The sequence below is a fragment of the Panulirus ornatus genome, chromosome 62 (assembly GCF_036320965.1).
Source record: "Panulirus ornatus isolate Po-2019 chromosome 62, ASM3632096v1, whole genome shotgun sequence".
Taxonomy (NCBI): domain Eukaryota; kingdom Metazoa; phylum Arthropoda; class Malacostraca; order Decapoda; family Palinuridae; genus Panulirus; species Panulirus ornatus.
In genome coordinates this window covers 55,174-73,604 of record NC_092285.1, presented here as the reverse complement: position 1 = coordinate 73,604, position 18,431 = coordinate 55,174, and the positions used below count along the sequence as shown (strand labels likewise).

Sequence of the window (18,431 nt, the reverse complement as noted above, 5' to 3'; positions counted from 1 at the left end):
GGGGTAAACCATGGAGAGGTCTGTGGGGCCTGGATGTGCAAGGGGAGCTGTGGTTTCGGTGCATTACTCATGACAGCAAGAGACTGAGTGTGAGCGAATGTGGCCTTTTTTGTCTGTTCCTGGTGCTGCCTCACTAGGGGGAGATGCTATTTCGTGTGTGGTAGGGTGGTGACAGGAATGGAGGAAAGCAGCAAGTATGGATATGTACATGTGTATGTATACGTTGAAATGTATATGTATGTATATGAGCGTGTGTGGGCGTTTATGTATGTACATGTGTATGTGGGTGGGTTGGGCCATTCTTCATCTGTTTCCTTGCGCTACCTCGCTAACATGGGAGACAGCAGTTAAGTATAATAAAAATGAAAAATGATAATATATACACATATACATACACAGACATATACATATATACACATGTACATATTCATACTTGCTTGTCTTTATCCATTCCTGGCACTACCCGACCTACAGGAAACAGCATAGCTACCCTCTGCTTCAGTGTGGAAGCACCAGGAAAATAGACAAAGTAACAAGCCACTTTCATTCACTCTGTCTCTAACTCTCATGTGTAATGCACTGAAACCACAGCTTCCTATCCATATCCAGGCCCCACAGCCCTTTCCATAGTTTACCCAAGATGTTTCACATGCCCTGGTTCAGTCCACTAACAGCACATCGACACAATGAGATGTTGGAAATATATCATGGGAGACAGATATATATAGAGGGTAAAGTGGTTCACATGGGTGGTTATGTATTCAGGCCTATCTTAGTGTGCCAATACTGCCAAGATGTGATCAATGGTGTCATATGCTAACTACCATCACACACTACATTGATTCTTATCATGTGACAATACACCACACACCTCATGTGTCAGGTTAATACACAACACCTATGAAATGCAATGTGTGATAATTATGCATGGTTGATGAATTGGTCTCTGACTGGCCATCATTACACTACGATCCACTATGGCTATATAATACTATATTTACAGTATATTGTGTCATATTTTCAGGGAAACAAAAGTACCACATGCTTCACATCTTTATCAATAAATCAAAAATAAGTATATCCTCCACCTGCTGCTAACACATCATTCCGCCATCCAGGCATAGGTGCTACAAACTCACTAGTGAAGTGTTGTCCAGGAGGACATCAGAGCTGTTCCCATGCCTCTACAGCACCGGCAATGACAGCAGCACAAGTCTGGGGTCATTGCATATATTGCAGCATTGTGCCCAGACATGCTCTATAGAGCTGAGATCTGGGGATCTGGGTGGATGTGGCACCAGTGTGATGTGAGGATGCTGGCCAAACCACTCCCTAATAGCCTGGCACGTGTAGATTGGAATGTTATCATGAAGGAGGTAGAAAGGCTCATTTTCAGGGAACATCCAAGCCTGAACCATGGGCAGTAGAAACTCCTCCAGGATCTCAACATATTTTACTTTGGTAAACTGTCCTCAGTCAACAACAGCCAACTCGCCAACACCAATGGTGTTAATCCTGCCAAACAATTCTGCAGTAACGTGCCCACTCCTCATGGCCACCACAAGTTGTGCCTCATATCTGAAACATAAAGTCCATCATAGAGTAGCCACAGGTTTTTAACCCTTCTATAGTTGCACTGCACGAATCTGAAGGCTTAATCAACCTTCCCTGGCAAAATACTGGTCAACAATGCGTCCGGTAGGTTGCCAGGGCACGTTAACTAAACCTTCTGACTCGTGTGCCATGACTATACCACTGATATTGAATTGTATCTCCAAAACATAACCACATCATGGAGGTTTTATTGATAAATGATGTTTCTGAAGGTGTTGCCGAATCATGTAAATATGTTAATCTAGTTACAGCTGTGTGACATACATACAGTAGAAAGCTATAAAGGCTGCAGATAATGTTTCCTATGTTGGATATTTCAATGTAGTTCCCTTTAGTTTGTTTGACATTTAGTTACATTGCAACAGTAACGCACTGTGTAGTGTACAACCTACAGACGACACAAACCTATGGATATGGGTGCAGCTGAGGCACATATTTTTAGGGATAATTGTTAAGGCAGCCATGAGAGAGAGAGAGAGAGAGAGAGAGAGAGAGAGAGAGAGAGAGAGAGAGAGAGAGAGAGAGACTAACCTGGTGTTATACAAGCCCCAAACATAATGTGTTTTTAAATTACCATCTGAGCTGAATGTCTTTTCATCACAAAAGACGACATGATCCCAAAATTCAGCAGGTTTATCGGCACACTCAAGCGCCTACTCCATCCTGTCTTCCAAATTATGCTCGTTAAGTTCCGGGCTTTCGCTGGCCTGCAACCTTCCAATCCCCAGCTGTGATTCCTACGCCGGATTGTTTCACTGCTGCACTGTAGACCTCGGTCAGTGCGTATGCTGACAGCAGGTATTTTTGGAGCATCAGCAATGGCATTTGCTGTGGCCTAGGAAAAAACCAAACAAAAAAAAAACCGGATGGTTGGTGGTTAGCGGTATAGTGTAACATTGTTTACATCATATCCACACCAGCATATTTCTCCATTATGCCTCCTGCAACCATATTCAATAACATAATCCATCAACATTTATACCATGTCAATAACATTATTTACCTGGTCCTCATTGGTTCTGGTGCAGTGTGGGCAGACAATCCATGGCATGTATGTAGCATCAGTGTCTGCATGTCACTGTAGCACCTTTCTACTGTGTTGCAGTGAATACCAAGATGACATGCGATATCACAAAGCCTGTGGCCTGCTTCATGGAGACCTATGATAGCTCCACATGTTGACTGTGAGGTGTCCATTATATGACACAAGCATCATACTGGTGCCCAATGAAGACTTTGTTAGGGTTCTGGAAGAGCATTCTGAAACATTGCCCCAGTGGTTCGGACCTTCCAAACCAGCCACAACAAGGCATACCAACCCTTCCACAACATCAGCGGCTGTGTAAATGTTTTCATCAGGCATTGGACTCCCCTGAGCACTGATACTTTTTTGATCCACTGTGCATGTTCATACTTGCTTGCCTTCATCCATTCCCAGTGTCATCTGGCCCCACAGGAAACAGCATCAGCAAGCTAGTGCCAGAAAACAGACAAAGAAGGGTCACATCCATTTACATCCATACACGAGCTGTCATATGTAATGCACTGAAACCATAGCTCCTTATCCACATCCAGGCCCCAAAGACCTTTCCATAGTTTACCCCAAACATTTCACTTGCCCTGTTCCAGTCCATTGATGGCATGTTAACCCCATCATACCACAGCATTCCAATTCGCTCTATTTTGTTCACGCCTTTCACCCTCCTGCATGTTCAGGCCCCGATTGCTCAAAATCTTTTTCACTCCATCTTTCCACCTCTAATTTGGTCTCCCATTCTCCTCATTCCCTCCACGTCTCTCTTGTTCTTTCATTACTTACTCGATCAAACCACCTCACACCACATACTGTCCTCAAACGTTTCATTTCCAAAACATCCACCCTCCTCCGCACAACCTTATCTATAGCCCATGCCTTGCAACCATATAATATTATTGGAACTACTATTCATTCAAACACTCATTTTTGGTCTACGAGATAATGTTCTCTTTTCCACACATTCTTCATCACTCCCAGAACCTTCACCCCCTCCTCCACCTTGTGACTCACTTTTGCTTCTATGGTTCTATTTGCTGCCAAGTCCACTCTCAGATATCTAAAACACTTCACTTTCATCAATTTTTCTCCATTCAAACTTACCTCCCAACTGACTTGTCTCTCAACCTTGCTGAACCTAATAACTTTGCTTTTCCTCACATACACTCTCAACTTTCTCCTCTCACACACTCTTCCAAACTCAGCCACCAACTTTTGCCGTGTCTCACTATAATCAACCACCAGTGCTGTATCACCAGCGAACAACAACTGACTCACTTTCAAGGCCCTCTCATCCTCAACAGGCTGCATACTCGCCCCTCCCTCCAAGACTCATGCATTGCCTCCCTCATCACCTAATCAATAAATTAGATATCTGGGAGTGGACTTAGCAGCAGAGGGAACCATGGAAGCAGAAGTGAGTCACACGGTGGGGAAGAGGTTCTGGGAGTGATGAAAAATGTGAGGAAGGAGAAAACGTTATCTCACAAAGCAAAAATGGGTATGTTTGAAGGAACAGTAGTTCCAACAATGTTATATGGTTGTGAGGCATGGGCTATAGGGTTGTATGGAGGAGGGTGGATGTGTTCGAAATGAAATGTTTGATGACAATATGTGGTATGAGGTGGTTTGATCAGGTTAGTAATGAAAGGTTAGAGAGATGTGTGGAAATAAAAAGAGTGTGGTTGTGTTGAGGCGTGGGCTATAGATAGGGTTATGCGGAGGGTGAATGTGTTGGAAATGAAATGTTTGAGGACAATATGTGGTGTGAGATGGTGTGATTGAGTAATTAATGAAAGGGTAAGAGAGATGTGTGGAAATAAAAAGAGTGTGGTGGTGAGAGCAGAAGAGAGTATGTTGAAATGGTTTGGACATTTAGAGAGAATGAGTAAGGAAAGATTGACAAATAGGGTACATTTGTCAAAGGTGGAGGGAACAAGGAGAAGCAGGAGACAAAACTGGAGGTGGAAGGATGGAGTGGAAAAGATTTGCCCATGTTACAGAAGTAATAATTCACTTCTCATATCATATAATACATTTGGTTTTATTTTGGTCAGACAGCATCATCCATATGGTATTTTTCAAGAGGGAGGTCTTTCTATATCTTCTTTCCATTCCAGTATATATAAGGCATATCTTGGCATGCAGCCACATAATTCTCATAATATTAAGTGAACAAAGGCTTCCATTCTACTGTTTCATCTTATCTATGATAAATTTTATAAGATAATGGGCTTTTCAGTCATCAAAAATAAAGTACACAATCATGATCTGGTTTTTAAACCTTTTACATGACACATGCAATATTTCATATGTGAGAAATAAGTGTGAAACTGTTATCAAAAATTACATTCTGTTAACAGCTAAATCAAGTTTATGGACTGTGATCTATATATGATACTAAGAGATTCTGTAAGCAAAGTTGAAAAGTGACAGCAGTTCTTTTTTTTTGAACAGCCAGGGGAGGATTACAGGTGCTGATCTGCTTTTCTTGTGCTCCAATAGCTTCCAAGTTTTGCTGTAGTTCACCATGTAAATGTATAAGGAATAAGGATCATCTGTCACTTTTCAGTCAGTAGGTGTACCTACTTGTGGGAGTAAAGTCTGGGGTTAGTGAGAGGACAAGAGCAAGGGAAGGAGTAGCACTACTCCTGAAACAGGAGTGGTGGGAGTATGTGATACAGTGTAAGAAAGTAAACTCTAGATTGATATGGGTAAAACTGAAAGTGGATGGAGAGAGATGGGTGATTATTGGTGCATATGCACCTGGGCATGAGAAGAAAGATCATGAGAGGCAAGTGTTTTGGGAGTAGCTGAGCGAATGTGTTGGTAGTTTTGATACACGAGACCGGGTTATAGTGATGGGTGATTTGAATGCAAAGGTGAGTAATGTGGCCGTTGAGGGAATAATTGGTGTACATGGGGTGTTCAGTGTTGTAAATGGAAATGGTGAAGAGCTTGTAGATTTATGTGCTGAAAAAGGACTGGTGATTGGGAATACCTGGTTTAAAAAGAGAGATATACATAAGTATACGTATGTAAGTAGGAGAGATGGCCATAGAGCGTTATTAGATTATGTGTTAATTGACAGGCACATGAAAGAGAGACTTTTGGATGTTAATGTGCTGAGAGGTGCAACTGGAGGGTTGTCTGATCATTATCTTGTGGAGGCAAAGGTGAAGATTTGTAGAGGTTTTCAGAAAAGAAGAGAGAATGTTGGGGTGGAAAGAGTGGCGAGAGTAAGTGAGCTTGGGAAGGAGACTTGTGTGAGGAAGTACCAGGAGAGACTGAGTACAGAATGGAAAAAGGTGAGAAGAAAGGACGTAAGGGGAGCGGGGGAAGAATGGGATGTATTTAGGGAAGCAGTGATGGCTTGCGCAAAAGATGCTTGTGGAAGGTGGGCAGATTAGAAAGGGTAGTGAGTGGTGGGATGAAGAAGTAAGAGTATTAGTGAAAGAGAAGAGAGAGGCATTTGGATGATTTTTGCAGGGAAATAATGCAAATGAGTGGGAGATGTATAAAAGAAAGAGACAGGAGGTGAAGAGAAAGGTGCAAGAGGTGAAAAGCGGCAAATGAGAGTTAGGGTGAGAGAGTATCATTAAATTTTAGGGAAAATAAAAAGATGTTTTGGAAGGAGGTAAATAAAGTGTTTAAGACAAGGGAACAAATGGGAACTTCAGTGAAGGGGGCTAATGGGGAGGTGATAACAAGTAGTGGTGATGTGAGAAGGAGATGGAGCAAGTATTTTGAAGGTTTGTTGAATGTGTTTGATGATAGAGTGGCAGATATAGGGTGTTTTGGTCGAGGTGGTGTGCAAAGTGAGAGGGTTAGGGAAAATGACTTGGTAACCATAGAAGAGGTAGTAAAAGCTTTACAGAAGATGAAAGCCGGCAAGGCAGTGGGTTTGGATGGTATTGCAGTGGAATTTATTAAAAAGAGGGGTAACTGTATTGTTGACTGGTTGGTAAGATTATTTACTGTATGTATGATTTGTGGTGAGGTGCCTGTGGATTGGCGAAATGCTTGCATAGTGCCATTGTACAAAGGCAAAGGGGACAAAAGTGAGTGCTCAAATCACAGAGGTATAAGTTTGTTGAGTATTCCTACGAAATTATATGGGAAGATATTGATTGAGAGGGTGAAGGCATGTTCAGAGCATCACATTGGGGAAGAGCAGTGTGGTTTCAGAAGTGGTAGAGGATGTGTGGATCAGGTGTTTGCTTTGAAGAATGTATGTGAGAAATACTTAGAAAAGCAAATGGATTTGTATGTAGCATTTATGGATCTGGAGAAGGCATATGATAGAGTTGATAGAGATGCTCTGTGGAAAGTATTAAGAATATATGGTGTGGGAGGCAAGTTGTTAGAAGCAGTGAAAAGTTTTTATCGAGGATGTAAGGCGTGTGTACGTGTAGGAAGAGAGGAAAGTGATTGGTTCTCAGTGAATGTAGGTTTGTGGCAGGGGTGTGTGATGTCTCCATGGTTGTTTAATTTGTTTATGGATGGGGATGTTAGGGAGGTGAATGCAAGAGTTTTGGAAAGAGGGGCAAGTATGCAGTCTGTTGTGGATGAAAGAACTTGGGAAGTGAGTCAGTTGTTGTTCGCTGATGATACATTGCTGGTGACTGATTCATGTGAGAAACCGCAGAAGCTGGTGACTGAGTTTGGTAAAGTGTGTGAAAGAAGAAAGCTGAGAGTAAATGTGAATAAGAGCAAGGTTATTAGGTACAGTAGGGTTGAGGGTCAAGTCAACTGGGAGGTAAGTTTGAATGGAGAAAAACTGGAGGAAGTGAAGTGTTTTAGATATCTGGGAGTGGATTTGGTGGCAGATGGAACCACGGAAGTGGAAGTGAATCATAGGGAGGGGGAGGGGGCGAAAGTCGAGAACATTATCTCAGAAAGCAAAAATGGCTATGTTTGAAGGAATAGTGGTTCCAACAATGTTATATGGTTGCGAGGTGTGGGCTATGGATAGAGTTAAGCGGAGGAGGGTAGATGTGCTGGAAATGAGATGTTTGAGGACAATATGTGGCGTGAGGTGGTTTGATTGAGTAAGTAATAATAGGGGAAGAGAGAGGTGTGGTAATAAAAAGAGTGTGGTTGAGAGAGCAGAAGAGGGTGTTTTGAAATGGTTTGGTCACATGGAGAGAATGAGTGAGGAAAGATTGACCAAGAGGATATATGTGTCGGAGGTGGAGGGAACGAGGAGAAGAGGGAGACCAAATTGGAGGTGGAAAGATGGAGTGAAAAAGATTTTGTGTGATCGGGGCCTGAACATGCAGGAGGGTGAAACGAGGGCAAGGAATAGAGTGAATTGGAGCGATGTGGTATACCGGGGTTGACGTGCTGTCAGTGGATTGAATCAAGGCATGTGAAGCGTCTGGGGTAAACCATGGAAAGCTGTGTAGGTATGTATATTTACGTGTGTGGACGTATGTATATACATGTGTATGGGGGTGGGTTGGGCCATTTCTTTCGTCTGTTTCCTTGCGCTACCTCGCAAACGCGGGAGACAGCGGCAAAAAAAAAAAAAAAAAAAATATATATATATATATATATATATATATATATATATATATATATATATATATATATATATATATATATATATCCAGGTTCCTTTCCTCAAACATACTACCTATCTCTCCTTTTTCACATCTTGGTTACATCCACACACATTTAGCCACCCCAGTCTGAGCCTTCGAGGAGGATGAGCACTCCCCGCTTGACTCCTTCTTCTGTTTCCCATTTTAGAAAGTTAAAAAAATACAAGGAGGGGAGGATTTCTGGACCCCCGCTCCCGTCGCCTCTAGTCGCCTACGACACGCGACACCCCTATCCCCAGGGATAATATATATATATATATATACATATATGTATACACACACACATACACACGCACATATATACACACACACATATACATATATATACATATGAAAAAAGTAAGAAATAATTTAGAAAACTGAAACTTCTAGCTTGAAATGAAATGAGAGAATGAATGTCACATAATGGTTCAACCTCTGGCTATGGAAAAGAGATTTGTATAATTCATTTACACAAATTACAGAGGTATAAGTTTGTTGAGTATTCCTGGTAAATTATATGGGAGGGTATTGATTGAGAGGGTGAAGGCATGTACAGAGCATCAGATTGGGGAAGAGCAGTGTGGTTTCAGAAGTGGTAGAGGATGTGTGGATCAGGTGTTTGCTTTGAAGAATGTATGTGAGAAATACTTAGAAAAGCAAATGGATTTGTATGTAGCATTTATGGATCTGGAGAAGGCATATGATAGAGTTGATAGAGATGCTCTGTGGACGGTATTAAGAATATATGGTGTGGGAGGCAAGTTGTTAGAAGCAGTGAAAAGTTTTTATCGAGGATGTAAGGCATGTGTACGTGTAGGAAGAGAGGAAAGTGATTGGTTCTCAGTGAATGTAGGTTTGCGGCAGGGGTGTGTGATGTCTCCATGGTTGTTTAATTTGTTTATGGATGGGGTTGTTAGGGAGGTGAATGCAAGAGTTTTGGAAAGAGGGGCAAGTATGAAGTCTGTTGTGGATGAGAGAGCTTGGGAAGTGAGTCAGTTGTTGTTCGCTGATGATACAGCGCTGGTGGCTGATTCATGTGAGAAACTGCAGAAGCTGGTGACTGAGTTTGGTAAAGTGTGTGAAAGAAGAAAGTTAAGAGTAAATGTGAATAAGAGCAAGGTAATTAGGTACAGTAGGGTTGAGGGTCAAGTCAGTTGGGAGGTAAGTTTGAATGGAGAAAAACTGGAGGAAGTAAAGTGTTTTAGATATCTGGGAGTGGATCTGGCAGTGGATGGAACCATGGAAGCGGAAGTGGATCATAGGGTGGGGGAGGGGGCAAAAATCCTGGGAGCCTTGAAGAATGTGTGGAAGTCGAGAACATTATCTCAGAAAGCAAAAATGGGTATGTTTGAAGGAATAGTGGTTCCAACAATGTTGTATGGTTGCGAGGCGTGGGCTATGGATAGAGTTGTGCGCAGGAGGATGGATGTGCTGGAAATGAGATGTTTGAGGACAATGTGTGGTGTGAGGTGGTTTGATCGAGTAAGTAACGTAAGGGTAAGAGAGATGTGTGGAAATAAAAAGAGCGTGGTTGAGAGAGCAGAAGAGGGTGTTTTGAAATGGTTTAGGCACATGGAGAGAATGAGTGAGGAAAGATTGACCAAGAGGATATATGTGTCGGAGGTGGAGGGAACGAGGAGAAGTGGGAGACCAAAGTGGAGGTGGAAAGATGGAGTGAAAAAGATTTTGTGTGATCGAGGCCTGAACATGCAGGAGGGTGAAAGGAGGGCAAGGAATAGAGTGAATTAGATCGATGTATTATACCGGGGTTGACGTGCTGTCAGTGGATTGAATCAGGGCATGTGAAGCGTCTGAGGTAAACCATGGAAAGCTGTGTAGGTATGTATATTTGCGTGTGTGGACGTATGTATATACATGTGTATGGGGGTGGGTTGGGCCATTTCTTTCGTCTGTTTCCTTGCGCTACCTCGCAAACGCGGGAGACAGCGAGAAAGCCAAAAATATATATATATATATATATATATATATATATATATATATATATATATGTGTGTGTGTGTGTGTGTGTGTGTGTGTGTGTGTGTGTGTGTGTGTGGTGTGAGGTGGTTTGATTGAGTAAGTAATGTAAGGGTAAGAGAGATGTGTGGAAATAAAAAGAGCATGGTTGAGAGAGCAGAAGAGGGTGTTTTGAAATGGTTTGGGCACATGGAGAGAATGAGTGAGGAAAGATTGACCAAGAGGATATATGTGTCGGAGGTGGAGGGAACGAGGAGAAGTGGGAGACCAAATTGGAGGTGGAAAGATGGAGTGAAAAAGATTTTGTGTGATTGGGGCCTGAACATGCAGGAGGGTGAAAGGAGGGCAAGGAATAGAGTGAATTGGATCGATGTGGTATACCGGGTTGACGTGCTGTCAGTGGATTGAATCAGGGCATGTGAAGCGTCTGGGGTAAACCATGGAAAGCTGTGTAGGTACGTATATTTGCGTGTGTGGACGTGTATGTATATACATGTGTATGGGGGTGAGTTGGGCCATTTCTTTCATCTGTTTCCTTGCGCTACCTCGCAAACGCGGGAGACAGCGGAAAAAAAAAAAAAAATATACATGAATCAATAAGGCATGTGTACGTGTAGGAAGAGAGGAAAGTGATTGGTTCTCAGTGAATGTAGGTTTGCGGCAGGGGTGTGTGATGTCTCCATGGTTGTTTAATTTGTTTATGGATGGGGTTGTTAGGGAGGTAAATGCAAGAGTTTTGGAAAGAGGGGCAAGTATGAAGTCTGTTAGGGATGAGAGAGCTTGGGAAGTGAGTCAGTTGTTGTTCGCTGATGATACAGCGCTGGTGGCTGATTCATGTGAGAAACTGCAGAAGCTGGTGACTGAGTTTGGAAAAGTGTGTGGAAGAAGAAAGTTAAGAGTAAATGTGAATAAGAGCAAGGTTATTAGGTACAGTAGGGTTGAGGGTCAAGTCAATTGGGAGGTGAGTTTGAATGGAGAAAAACTGGAGGAAGTGAAGTGTTTTAGATATCTGGGAGTGGATCTGGCAGCGGATGGAACCATGGAAGCGGAAGTGGATCATAGGGTGGGGGAGGGGGCGAAAATCCTGGGGGCCTTGAAGAATGTGTGGAAGTCGAGAACATTATCTCGGAAAGCAAAAATGGGTATGTTTGAAGGAATAGTGGTTCCAACAATGTTGTATGGTTGCGAGGCGTGGGCTATGGATAGAGTTGTGCGCAGGAGGATGGATGTGCTGGAAATGAGATGTTTGAGGACAATGTGTGGTGTGAGGTGGTTTGATCGAGTGAGTAACGTAAGGGTAAGAGAGATGTGTGGAAATAAAAAGAGCGTGGTTGAGAGAGCAGAAGAGGGTGTTTTGAAGTGGTTTGGGCACATGGAGAGGATGAGTGAGGAAAGATTGACCAAGAGGATATATGTGTCGGAGGGGGAGGGAACAAGGAGAAGAGGGAGACCAAATTGGAGGTGGAAAGATGGAGTGAAAAAGATTTTGTGTGATCGGGGCCTGAACATGCAGGAGGGTGAAAGGAGGGCAAGGAATAGAGTGAATTGGAGCGATGTGGTATACCGGGGTTGACGTGCTGTCAGTGGATTGAATCAAGGCATGTGAAGCGTCTGGGGTAAACCATGGAAAGCTGTGTAGGTATGTATATTTGCGTGTGTGGACGTAGGTATATACATGTGTATGGGGGGGGGTTGGGCCATTTCTTTCGTCTGTTTCCTTGCGCTACCTCGCAAACGCGGGAGACAGCGACAAAGTATAATAATAAGAAATAATAAACATAACAAATGTGAGGAGTAGAAACTGAGTATTGAGGGCAATAAACTTATCCAGATTTTGTCTACTACACAGAGATATCCTGTCCATGTTTACTGAGGAAACTGTGTCAAAATGAGATGCAGACTGAGTGAAAAAAGAACGGGCAGAAATGAAGGCTGTGGAGCTATGCAGTGTTGAATCGTCATATGAGTGCATTTAGTTATATGTGGAAAAGAGCAAATCTTTGATAAAAAGGAGAAAAAGTGTAGGAGATAGGACAGAAACAAGACGAACACTGCTGTTGATAAGAGAAAGCTGAGGAGGTTGATCCATCAACAACAACAGAGGTAGACTGACCAGAGAGGAAGCTAGAGATGTAGCAAAGTGATGAAGGGAAGCCAAATGAAGGAAACTTAGAGATGAGACCCTGATGCCAAACCCTTTCAAAAGCTTTGGATATGTCAAGGGAAATTACATGGGATTACACAAAATCTTACAGGGATGATGACCAGACATTAACAAGATTGGAAAGAAAATCACCAGAGAAAGCTATTAGAGACCTGAATATAAGCTAAGAACATCATTTAAACAATTCTGATATTTGAACCATAATTTCCAACACTAAAGACAGAATACTTGAAATCAGTCTTATGATTGGACTGAAACTTCTGCGTGAACATCCATATATGCCATGGGACAAGTGAATCTTAAAGGACCCAAATAACACCTAACCAAATAACAATGTTTGGTGTACACGATTTGCATAAAATTAGGAAGCAGCAGCATTTCCTTCCTCCCTTTGACATCACTACACCGACTTATCCACCAAAAAACTAATTTCATATAATTTTCACCTTAAAGACTTAGCCAGAACCAGTGTTCCTGAACATATACAGAAACTCCAGACTGACATTTTCATTGCTCAGAGCATCTATACTGACAGTTCTCACAACTCTGCCACTGGGAAGGCAGGCAGTGCTGCCGCTGTGATCCAGCCCAATGGCAATAGATCAGAGAAAAATGTTATATACTCTACCTCTACAAGCTGAATTGTTCACCATACCTATCGCTCTTGAGCAGGTAGAAATCACTGCCACATACAATTTCATTATCTCTGAGATCAGAATGTAACCTGCTGGTGTCGAAAGCCAGACACATAAACACAGACATCATTGCTCAAGGGATTCAAATATAATTGTTATGGATTCTCTCTCATATAGGCTTCCTTGAACATGACAAAGCTTTAGCCGAACTTGCACTTAGTAAAGATGATGAAAACAACATCAGTTTGTCAGTTAGAAGCCTCAAAACTGTAATTAGAAAGGAACTAACTGACTTTAAAGCACAAAGACAAGTTCAGATAAGCATAAGGAGAAATATTTTCCATCACAGTGAAATCTGTAAAGCAAAACATGCATATGGAGAAAGTAATAAGATCAGCAGATGACATGATGTTGTAACTGCTACACTAAAGCTAGGATATAGGTACTATTGGTGCTTTGGGCTAACTGGAGATGTTAACCATGTGAATTGTAAAGTTTGTGGTCAAAGATTTGGACACAAACTAGAACAATATTTCTTAGAATGTGGAAAAAATAGACCCTTTTAGGTATACATCTAAACAAACCTTGCAAGAAATGTCACAAATTATTGTTAATATCAACATACCTGAAATCTTAAGTTTGTAACCACTTTTGGCACCAAGTCAGTGAAATTTACCATTTGAAATTATGTAATGTATGTAGTGAAAAACGAATTGTAACATCTTATGTAATATCAACCTACTGGGGTCTGACTAAAACCCTTTGTGACCACTGTAATCCTTTTGTGCTACCTCTCACAGGATGAGCATGGGGTGCACAATAAATTTGCCATGGACACCGGCACAAATCAAATCAGATAATCCTGCCTTACTTTTATGGAAGCCGCACTGGTGATAAGAAAGAAGACTGTGAGATTCAGAATATTTAAAGATTGAGAAGGGATTCAAAGAGTTTGGGAGTTTGGCAATGGTAGATGTCAAAGGGGTTGGAACGGTCACCCTTCTGTTATAAAAATGAACTTATTATAATAAGGCAAAATAAAAAATATGGAATAAAAATAGTTTTAAATAAAAATATAGAAACTATCATTCCATACATTTCTAACCCAATAGATGGCAACAGTGTTACTATCCAAAAACAGCATCACTATTTGTCACAAGAGATATGCTATATGGACATTTCAATTTGTCTAACATATTTGCAAAACTAAGATTCTGTCTGGTTCAAAAATTATGAAGCATAGCAGGCGTCGGTGAATGAACCAATAAAGACGAAATCAGGCACTCTTTTATTAAAGCTTCATTTGGTTTGTACATTGACATACATACCTAAAACAGCTCTACAGAATCCCAACAGGCGCCAGGTGAATTTTTTTTTGTCAGGTGTCTGCACGATTTTATAACGTACTTGGGCATAAAAGGAAGACATCAGAAAATAACGTCATGACCCCAATGGTTTACTGTTGGCCGAAATGGACGAAAGTGTGATGAATGCATTAATTACACTCGCAAATGTTCATGTTCCGATATTTACCACAAAGTTTCCCTCTACTTCAACGCCCAGCCCACTTTGAGAACTATTTCTTTTTTCAGCTGATGAAGTTGGAGGGACTACACTTAAACTTCTCCACTCAACAAGGAGTCCATTCATATTAATTTTGTTCCGTTCTATCATCTTGAAAACGCGCGTCCATATTACAGAAAATTGATGTTAGTTGAACTCCTGAAAGTTCTAATTAGTTTGATATCATACCCTTGTTACACAAAACATCAATTAATTATTTATCAAATTTCTTCTCTTTGGGAAAATTATTGCGTTAATTCAAGTACTAACCTAGTTTGAAGGTATACAAGATGTAAAAGTGATAGAAGCCACGAGATGAAAAGCGTGTGTGTTGACATCCAACAGCTGGCTTGTCTCCCTTATCTCAAACCTTTACCTGACTCCGGCTTCGGATATATGTCGTCATTTTGATAACTGGGCCATATACACACTGATTATTAAGATTACCATTAACGCCTCAAGAAAGTAGCTCCAAGATTTTTATTTTATGCTGACTGCCTAAAGGGCCTATCGTATTTTTTTCTTCATATTAAACTTATAAGGCTCAAAGCAAAAACAAAATTATCACTTTTGTAGTCCCGTTATGTTACGCGTTGTAGATTATTTCATTCTGGTGCAATTCTCTGTCTGAAGAAAGTTTGTCAAGACCGCACTTTACACGAATTCATAGTTTTTTTTTAATTTCATAAACAATATATAAGTAATTATTTTGGATTGAGGAAGAACTTACTCTGTTTTCTGTTGTGGTTGAGCTATAAAGCCTAATGACTAATCACAGACACCCAGGAAGGTTCCAGAAGACATGGTGGATACGGGAGCATTCGCAAGAAAACAATGTAAATTTTTAAAGTTAACGAGAAAACGTACAAACTGGATCTGGAATGAAACTGCCTCAAGTGGTAGATGGTTTGGCTGTTGATGTTGCTGTGGCTGCAGCGTAAGAAGACGTGGTTGCATTGCAGTTGGTAGATGGCTTGGCTGCTGCTGTTGGCAGTAGATAACATGGCTGTTGCTATAGATAACAGACCCTTGTACCCGCCTCGCGCATATCCAGACCCTGCTGGGTAGTGACACCCCGTGTGTCCAGGCTCTGCTGGGGAGTGAGGTATCGCAAGTGTCCAGACTCTGCTGGTGACACCTTGCTCGTGTCCAGATTCATGGGGAGTAAGGCATCGCGCCTGTCCAAAACCCGCTGGGGAGGGGAAGGGATGAGGTATCTCACGTGTGAGGCTTTGCTGGGGAGTGAGGCCTCGCGCTTGTCCAAAACCCGTCTTGGAGAGGGGGCAGTGAGGCCTTTTACGTGTCCAGACCCCACTGGGGAGTGAGGCCTCTTACGTGTCGACTCCACCAGAGAGGTTTGATTTAAATCCCATTTGGCGGCGCCAAAGGCCATTATAGGGGCATAGTGGCATCCAAAAGCAAAGAAACAAATGGAAGGTTTACTCTAAAGCCCCTCTGAGGGTGCCAAAGGCCAATTGAGTGGCTTGAAGGCATCCAAAAATAAAGAGCAGAATTGAAGGTTTAATTTGTATCCCCTTTGGCGGCGCCGAAGGCCATTAAAGGAGCATAGTGGCATCCAAAGGGAAAGAAACAGGTTGAAGGTTTACTTTAAAGTTCCTTTGAGGGTGGAAAAGGCCAATAGAGTGGCTTGACGGCATTCAAAAATAAAGAGGGAAATTGAAGGTTTAATATAAATCCCCTTTGGCGGTGCAAGAGGCCATTGCAAGGGTCCAACGGCGTCCAAAGGGAAAGAACCGGATTGAAGGTTTACCTTAAAGTTCCTTTGGGAATGTCAAAGGCCAATAGAGTGGTGTGGCGGCATCCAATAATAGAGTGAAACTGAAGGTTTGATATAAATACCCGTTGGCGGCGACAAAGGCCATTACAGGGGCATTGCGGCTTCCAAAGGGGGGAAAAAAACATTGAAGGTTTACCTTAAAGTTCCTTTGGGAATGTCAAAGGCTAACAGAGCGGCGTGGCGGCAACCAAAAATAGATAAATTGAAGGTTTAATTTAAATCCTCTTTGGTATCTCCAAATGCCATTAGAGGGGAATAGCTGCATCCAGAGGGAAAGAGGTAAATTGAATGTTTGTTTTAAAGGCCCTTTGGGATGCCAAAGGCCAGTAGAGTGGCGTGGTAGAATAAAAAAGATATAGAAATTGAAGGTTTAATTTAAATCTCCTTTGTCGGTGCCAAAGGCCATTACAGGGGAATAGCGACATCCAAAGGGAAAGAAACAGAATGTAAGTTCCCTTAAAAGCCCCTTTGGGGCTGCCAAAGGCCAACATAGTGGCAGGGCGGCATCCAAAAATATAGAGAAAAATTGAAGGCTTTATCTAAATCCCCTTTGGTTGTTCCAAAGGCCAGTATAGGGGAATAGCGGAATCCAAAGGCAAAGAGACAAATGAAAGGTGTACTTTAGAGGTCCTCTGGGGGTGCCAAATCCAATGGAACTGCTGGAAGGCATCCAAAAATAAAGAGGGAAACTGAAGGTTTGATTTAAATCCCCTTTGGCGCCGCCAAAGGGGGTTGAATGAAACCTTCAATTTCTTTATTTATTTTTGGATGCCGCCACGCCACTCTACTGGCCTTTGGCATCCCCAAAGGGGCTTTAAAACAAACATCCAATTTACCTCCCTCTGGATGCAGCTATTCCCCTGTAATGTCCTTTGGCGACGCCAAATTGGATCTAAATTTAACCTTCAGTCTCTCGCTTTGGCTTTGTTTGCCGCCACGCAACTCTATTGGCCTTTGGCATCTCCAATGGGACTTTAAGGTAAACCTTCAATCTGTTTCTTTCCCCTTGGACGCCGCTATGCCCCTGTAATGGCCTTTGGCGCCGTCAAAGGGGATCTAAATTAAACCTTCAATTTCCCTCTTTATATTTAGATGTCTTCAAGCCACTCTATTGGCCTTTGGCACCCCCAAATGGGCTTTACAGTAAACCTTCCATTTGTCTCTTTGCCTTTGGATGCCGCTATGCCCCTGTAATCCTCTTTGGCGCCGCCAAAGGGGATTTAAATTAAACCTTCAATTTTTCTCTATTTTTGGATGCTGCCATGCCACTCTGTTGGCCTTTGGCATCCCTTAAGGGGCTTTAAGGTAAAGAGTCAATTTGTCTCTTTCCCTTTGGATGCCGCTATGCCCCTGTAATGGCCTTTGGCGCCGCCAAAGAGGATTTGAATTAAACCTTCTATTTCCCCCTTATTTTTGGATGCCGCCACGCCACTCTATTGATCTTTGGCATCCCTAAAGGGGCTTTAAGGTAAACAGTCAATTTGTCTCTTTCCTTCTGGATGCCGCTGTGCCCCTGCAATGGCTTTTGGCGCCACCAAAGAGGATTTAAATAAACCTTCTATTTCCCTCTTATTTTTGGATGTCACTCTATTGGCCTTTGACACCCCTAAAGGGGTTTAAAGTAAACCTTAAATTTCTGCTACCTTGATTCGTCTTTGTTCATTTGTTTGGAAGATCCTATACTCCGATTTAAAAAAAAATTGTGAACTATTAATTGACTCTGCATAGTACTGCCTGTGTTTTCATTTTCAACGAGTATGATTGATCATATTTCCATGTAGATAGAAATACTCTTGCATATCAGGTTGTTATACTTTGAAAAAACTTTCTTGATTTGTAAGGATTGATAACTATTTTACATTCATGTACAATACACTGTTGAAATCTTTAAAGACTATGGTGTATCACTGTCTGTGTTTATCTTTTAAGCAGAATTATGACTGCTTGTGTTGCATGTGAATTTCAATATGCTTGCATGTCAGACAGTTACACTTTGATATCCTATTTTGTATTACTGCGTGCATGTGTTTGCGCATGTACATACAGTCTATCATAAGGT

At 41.9% G+C, this 18,431-nt stretch overlaps 1 protein-coding gene across 4 annotated transcripts in view; it reads right to left on the bottom strand.

Moving 5' to 3' along the window:
- Positions 1-15,580, bottom strand: part of zda (peptidyl-prolyl cis-trans isomerase zonda) — a 180,014-nt gene extending 164,434 nt beyond the window's left edge. Inside the window, exon 1 of one of the 4 annotated variants that reach the window (XM_071656149.1) lies at positions 15,442-15,580. In XM_071656149.1, the coding sequence (XP_071512250.1) occupies positions 15,442-15,531 (90 nt within the window). In that variant the 5' untranslated portion in view covers positions 15,532-15,580. Of the gene's footprint in view, positions 1-14,844; positions 15,002-15,304; positions 15,346-15,441 lie in introns of those variants that run through there. The other 3 variants (XM_071656150.1, XM_071656147.1, XM_071656146.1) reach the window with 3 other exon arrangements.
- Positions 15,581-18,431: the final 2,851 nt, after the last annotated feature.